The 7,213-nt window shown below is 43.0% G+C and overlaps 1 protein-coding gene across 1 annotated transcript in view; it reads right to left on the reverse strand.

Annotated features, from left to right (window-relative positions):
* Stk3 (serine/threonine kinase 3) overlaps positions 1–5,585 on the reverse strand; it is a 246,765-nt gene extending 241,180 nt beyond the window's left edge. Inside the window, exon 1 of the mRNA XM_021216579.2 lies at positions 5,387–5,585. Coding sequence (XP_021072238.1) covers positions 5,387–5,412 — 26 coding nt within the window. The 5' untranslated portion in view covers positions 5,413–5,585. The remainder of the gene's footprint in view (positions 1–5,386) is intronic.
* Between the last annotated feature and the right edge of the window lie 1,628 nt (positions 5,586–7,213).

Genomic DNA, 7,213 nt, shown 5'->3' on the forward strand with positions numbered 1-7,213 from the left:
GGAGCTGTACAGAGGAAAGAGTGGGACACAGAGGCTTTGTAAGGGGAAGAGGAGAACAGGATGAGGAACTTAGCAGGGGAGGAAGAAGGGAGGGTAATGTAGGCAGGGGACAAAAAAGGGATTGATAATACCAAGGATGTGTCAAGAGACCTTAAGAAAACCTATTATTAGGTAAGCTTACTTTAAAATACATATGTAATTTATTAAAGCCAATGAGCATTGATTACTAAAAAAAAAAAAAAAAAAAAAAAAAAAAACCAAAAAAAAAACAAAAAAAAAAAAAAAAAGGCCAGAAAGACGTTTCAGCAGTTAAAGGCACTTGCCACAAAGCCTGACAACATGAGTTCAATTCCTAAGACCTACATGGTAGGAGGAAAGAATTGACTCCCACAGGGGCTGGAGAGATGGCTCAGTGGTTAAGAACACTGACTACTCTTCTGAAGGTCCTGAGTTCAAATCCCAGCAACCAAATGGTGGCTCACAACCATCTATAATGAGATCTGACGCCCTCTTCTGATATGTGTGAAGACAGCTACAGTGTACTTATATATAATCTTAAAAAAAAAAAAAAAGAATTGGCTCCCACATGTGCATGTGTGTGTGTATATATACATATACATATATCACACAAATACAAATATACACTTTACTTCAATAAAGCTAACTGCAACATAATCTGGTTCATAGTCATATTTTTTTCTTTTACTTCAGTACTTATGCCTCATTCCTAAAGAACAAAGAATAAATGAATCATTGCCCAAAGTCACTAGAGACTCAGTTTGCCTACAGCCTCAGTGTGCTGCTGAAGTCTACTCACCTGGAAGTGTGCCACAGGCCACTGTCACAATCCTCTACAAAAGGAAAAGGCGATTTTATTCACTCGTCTAACATAGATCAACATTAGTGTGGGTTCAACTCCCCAGAGCCACAAAACTTGAACTAAATAAACTAAAATTGAATTAAGCTGGAACCTGCCCTAAGTCTTCTCCCTGAGTCAGCTGTCTGCTAAGCTTTTTATGAGTCTGAAAGTTCACCAAAGACAACTCCAACTTCTTATAGAAGACATGAATGGAGATATCTGACTTATGATTATTTTCATTTTAATTATGTAAATATTCTCTGAACCATAGAAGACATGAATGGAGATATCTGACTTATGATTATTTTCATTTTAATTATGTAAATATTCTCTGAACCATAGAAGACATAGAGATATCTGAATTATGAATATTTTCATTTTAATTATCTAAATATCCTCTGAACTGCCAATTCTTTACTTCCATCTTCACTTTCCTTCCATCCCATCATCCACTACTCACAGCATTTCTTCAGCGTTTACAGCTTGAAGTTGCCTATCATGAAAGGATGTGTCAACAGCTTTTCCACTGTCTTCACTGTTCCACATCAACTTTTTCTACTACACTCTAACTAATTAATTTCAAATATTACATAATTTTTTATTTAAAATTTGCCAGTTTTAAATATGGTTAAATACGGTTGAAAGCAAGACCCATCTGTGACAATGCTACCCATCCTTGCTTCAGCAAAAGTTATACAGAACTACATACACTTCCAACAACCAGAGCCCCACGTTTCTAAGGACCAGTACGACAAGACTGTAAAAATCTGGGTATCTAGAAACCACTGTGGGCCTAGGATAAATGGTAGGGGCAGCTACATATTTTGCCCATGTTTTATGCAAGCCTTGTTAGGAATACTAAATGCATGAATTTGAGGATAAGAGGTGTCACACAAGACTGCATAGCAACCCGAATTGTGATCTAAAACCTGACTGTACACTATACTCCCCAACTCCTAGACAAGAGTGATAGCAAAAGTAGGAAAACCTAAAACCAGTGTGAAAGCTACCTGTTTAAGGCATGGATGCACACTGCAGCGTGCTGACCATCCCAGGGGTGGGAAGGATGCAACCAAGGGTTTCATATGTATTTAGAATATTGTATTTCTTACGCTGAATGCTGATAATTAGTTCTCATTATGTTTTAGATCCCTAAAATTTTGTAATGCAAAAAGAATATAGCACACAATCAAATGAATACCATATTAGGAGTCCTGAGGAATATCTCAGTATGGATAGAAGTATTCAGAGAAGAAACTTTTTGAAGCAGGTTTTAAAGGAAGAATAAAACAGACTACAGGAAAAAAATGATAATGCTGATAACAGTAACAACAAACTTTTCTTTCTTTTCTTTTCTTTTTTTCTTTCTCTCCACCCCAAGCCCCCTCCCCTTTGAGACAGTATCTTTCTCTATAATGCAAGCTAGCCTGGACTGCATGTAGCCCAGGCTGCCCTCAAATCTATAGTGATCCTCCCTTCTCAGCCTATGTACAGGCATGCACCATCATAGTAAGCTGACACACCCTGAGTTACAGCAGTGCCTCCCAACTGGGCACTTTCCTGTTGGGCTTTTCAAAAACTGTTTGACAGTGGAAGGGCTGTACTTTGAGTAGTGGCAGAGTATGGGGCCTGGCTTCTAGACCCTTGTCCCTTTGCTGTCTTGCAGAACCAGTACTCCATAGAACACAGTTCGCTTTACTTTTCCTGCATGTAGTTTCCAGTTTATTTTGCTAAAATATCATTGCAGTTATGCCTTTCCCCCTGTTAGATATCCAGTCTGTGGTCTCCTCCCCAGCACATTCTGTTGCTATCTGACAAGATGAAGACTTTATTTGAGCTGTAGGGCAGGGGCATGCCTAGTTTTGCTTTGATCTATGCTGTTCCTTTAAAAGAGTTTGTGTCAGCTTACTATGGTGGCGCATGCCTGTAATCCTAGTACATAGGCTGAGATGTTAAGATGGTGATACTCCGGCAGAGAAGTAGATGGCATTCCTACTGAGATTAACAAAGAGTGAGCAGAGGGATCCAGAAGGCTGCAGAGAAGATGACCACCACGCCATAGAATTATAAATGGCACCACTCTACATAACAAAGGGATATACCACTTTTGCAGCCCATCACACTAAGGGGTTCTGGTGCTCGGAGTCCACTTATAAATAAAATACAAGCTACCACACAGACTGAACATGCTGTGAAGCACTTCACATGAGCCCATTTTACCCACAAGATACAGGTTACAGGTGGAGACATTTAAATTTAGAACTAGCATGGGAAGTGGTAGGGCCAGGATTATTATTTCCAAAAATGAGTACCCAAAGCAGGGTCTGTAGCAATCTTATCACATAAGAATGTTTCCGCTAGACCATGCAGATGAGGGTGCACAACAAGCTCACCTAGTGAGGCTCCGAGAACAAAAGGCCAACATGAAGTCACAATGTGTACACTTCCTAGCAAACAACAAGATTTCAAAAATGGTAGTTATGCTTTATGATTAGACAGAAAAGGTCAAAGGGGCTGCACAGAAACTCACTGTCAGTAACTCACAAGCTTCAATGTAGTCAATTTGTAGTCTCTTCATCTATAAAATAAGATTTTATAATCTCTCTCTAATGCAACCTACTGCATAGAGTTGTTGTGAGGATAAATACTATTAATTTGGAAATGCTATAAAATAAAACACTGAGATACTAAGATATAAAAGATTAGCAGTCTGTATCTTTTGCTTATTGCAAATGTCTTCTTGTTGGGACACCAAGATAACTCACTAGATAAAGACACCTGCCACCAAGCCAGATCACCTGAGTTTAAGGCCCAGAACTCAGTGAAAGGAGAGAAAACACTCCTGCAGGCTGTGCTGACTTCCACACACGCCACGGGTTTACAGAAACACACACTCATGAGGTGGGGGGCAGGGATACCAAATCAACAAAATGGAATTTTAAAAACAATTCCTTCCTGCGCAGGAACTATATCCTAGTCCCAACTATTCTTGAATCAAAGGCAGAAGGAGCGCTTAAACCCAGGCACTCAAGCCACACTGTACAACATAAGAGGGGAAAAACAAAAGAACTAAAAGAATTGCATTTCTAGATTAAAATGAGTCTTTAAAGAAATGGAAATTTAAAATGTAAAGTTTTATGGGCAAGCATGGCTTTGTAAAGAGTAAGTCACTATGGAATTGTCACCCACAACTTCTGATTGTCCAGGTTCACTGATGTCAAGTGCAAGCATTTTCTTACAGCTATAATGAAACTGATAATTTACAGTACAGCCAATCAGCAGAGATCTTTTATTTCAATTCAGTCATTCTAGCTGGCCTATGCCATAGTCTCAAAGATCGTCCCTTTACTGCCCTTCCAAAACAGGAAAAAAAAAAAATTCAGATTTTCTTCTGTTATTGTGGGGGAGGGGAATATCCAGGGACTACCAGAGGATAGACACCAATAACATGCTAGAATCTAACAACTGACTTGCTTCCAGGACCCAGAAGGATAGCCTGTCCCTTCTGGGAACCTGTCCACAACCTTCCTTTTTTGCATCTGAACAGATGGTTTCCGGAACCCAAGGCTCACATGCCTAATCTCACAATTCACAACTGTTCTCAAAGTGCCTACCTTTTTAATGATTCCACCTCATGAGTCTAACACCTTACATCTAAATATCTCTAGCTATTCGAGCACATGAACACTTTAATCTTCACTATAGCACTCTCTTAGACAGTTTTGTAAATTAAAAATGAAAGTGAGGTTAAATGTTTTACCCAGCGTCAAACAATTATTTTATTCATTCTTGGAGAACAGGGAGCAGACATTATGAACGTTTATCAATGGACTTTTAGTTTCCTAAGATCATTGAAATGATTAGTTCAAACATATTGTACACAGATGCATCCAATATGTCCATGATTAAACATAAACAATATATAGCATACCAAAGTATCACTGTTTTTACGTGCAAAACTATATGGGGGAGGGGTTCTAACTTAACATTCCATCTATCTTGGATCCATAAATTCTTTAGAACTTTGGGGGAGGGGGAAACACCTGTCATTGCAGCCCATGCATAATGTTTTACACTCTGCGTGGCTATTAATATATTTAATTCCTTAAACTGTAAATAAGCAATCTGTCTTCTCAAAGTGAATGGTTATATTATTAAGAAAACTTGAGAGAGAGAGAGAGAGAGAGAGAGAGAGAGAGAGAGAGAGAGAGAGAGAGAGAGAGAGAAAAGCGTGCATTGATGTCCTTATCTCCGGGTTTCGTGAATTTGCTACTCAAACCCTCCTAGCCACCAGACCGGCCGGGAGCCCAGCGATGGCCACTCAATTTGCGGCGCGCCAGGCCCTCAGGACGTCGGCGCAGAGACTAGGCGTCCCCTCGGGGGCCCTGGCCTCGCAGAGGGACGCAGCCGACCGGTGGGCGCCTGGACCAGGCCGAGCAGGCGGGGACAGGGTCGCGGCAGGCCGGGCCTAGTAGCCCCCGCCCCGCGCCGCTGCTTCCGTCCTCATCCCGCTCCCGCCGTCGTTACCTCTTGGACGCCGGCGGCTGCTCCATGGCGGCCGGTGGCAGAAAGACGGGCCGAATGGACCGTGAAGGCCGTAGGGAAGAAAGGAGCCCGGGAGCAGCCGGCCGAACGCAAGGGACCACACCGGGAAACTCCCGGGAACTCGGACCAACTTTCCCGTAACTCCGCGGCGGATCTCCCTCCCGCTCCTGAACGCGGTTCCTCCCGGCCGCCCCGCCCCTCGGCCGCAGCCTGCGGCTCGGAGCCGGCGCAGCGAGGGTGGGCGGGACGGAGCGCGGGCGGGGAGGGTGGGCGGAGCGTGTCCCGGGAAAGTGGGCGGTACCTAGCGCGGTCCAGAAGAGTGGGCGGGCCCGAGCGCAGTCCGGGAGAGTGAACGGGATGCGGCCGGGAAGGTGGGCGGGGCGGAGCGCGGTCCGGACGGGTGGGCGGGCCTTAGCAGGGCTGGGGAGGGTGGGCGGAGCGCAGCCCGGGAAGGCTGGGCGGGACCAGGCACTGGAGAGAGTAGTGGAGAAAGGCCACCAAAAGGAGTGCCCAGCTCAGAAAGAAGATGCCTTGCTACCAGAGTGAGACTTTGGCAACCCAAGAGCTACTCTGCTGGTGGAGGGGCGCTAGTCCACTTGAGATTTGACTCATTTCTCTAGCTTCCCCAAGAATCCATGCCAATCATCCTGTAAATCTGTTTGAAGTAGAACTGCCCTCACTCACTTCCCTCTCTTGTCCTGTTTATAATTATGAGTTATTATTAGCTACGTTCCCCTACCCCCCCCCAGTCAACTGGCATTTGTAACTATAGTAGTTGGGATACTTCTGGAAATTCTGGTTGATTTGGATTGTATAAAAGCATAATAATTACAGTTCAATGACAGAAAATATTTCCTACAGTGATCTCTTGGTGCGCAAATTTAGAACACCAGAGTGTTGCTGGCTGTCCTGTTGGGTAACATGGAAAACCTATGACTAGTTATAGTGCTTGGGAAAAGATACTAAAGAATTTTTACCCCCCTAGGGTCCCCGACCCCAACAGCCCTAACACCATTGCAACTTGACCCCTTACACATTCATTTGTCTACTATTTAATCATAAAATACATACATATACCTTCTCACAACTATACAAATGAGTTTGCTTTTTTTTTTTTTTTTAGAATATTCTTTAAAAAGAATTGGGCAAAGTTTTCTTAGAGGTTGGAGCCATGTGTATGAAGTCAATGTTAGTCAAAATGAGTATCAACCAAAACTAAGTAAGAGAAAGTCTTACACACATCTTGATACCTGTTTCATCTACCCAGGACAATAGGAACAATAACAAAAACTAAGTGATTAAAATGTCAATACTGGGCCATGAGGCGGTTCTGTAAGTAAAGGGACTTGCCACACAATCCTGATGAGTCTACAAGTGTGAAGAGAAAACAGACTTCACAAAGTTGTGCTGTGGCACCCTTGTCACATCTCTCTCACACATGCACACACTTCCACACCCTCATCATGCACACACACAGTAATGCCAGCTTTTATATATATATGTGAGTACACTGTAGTTTTCCTCAGACACACCAGAAGAAGGCATCAGATCCCGTTACTGATGGTTGTGAGGCACATGTGGTTGCTGGGAATTGAACTCACATCCTCTAGAAGAGCAGTGCTCTTACCCATTGAGCCCCAGTACCAGCCTTTTAAATATCCGTACTCAGTACTGGGAGACACCACTGAAACTCTCCTGCCCACCTCTCATTCTCCTGATTTCTACATCAACCTCATTTTTTTCCTGTTTCAGCGAGAGCATCTTGAGAAGTTCATCTCATGATTTTGTTCCAATTTATCAAACGTTAAA

This window comes from Mus pahari, chromosome 17 (assembly GCF_900095145.1).
Source record: "Mus pahari chromosome 17, PAHARI_EIJ_v1.1, whole genome shotgun sequence".
In the NCBI taxonomy this organism is placed as follows: domain Eukaryota; kingdom Metazoa; phylum Chordata; class Mammalia; order Rodentia; family Muridae; genus Mus; species Mus pahari.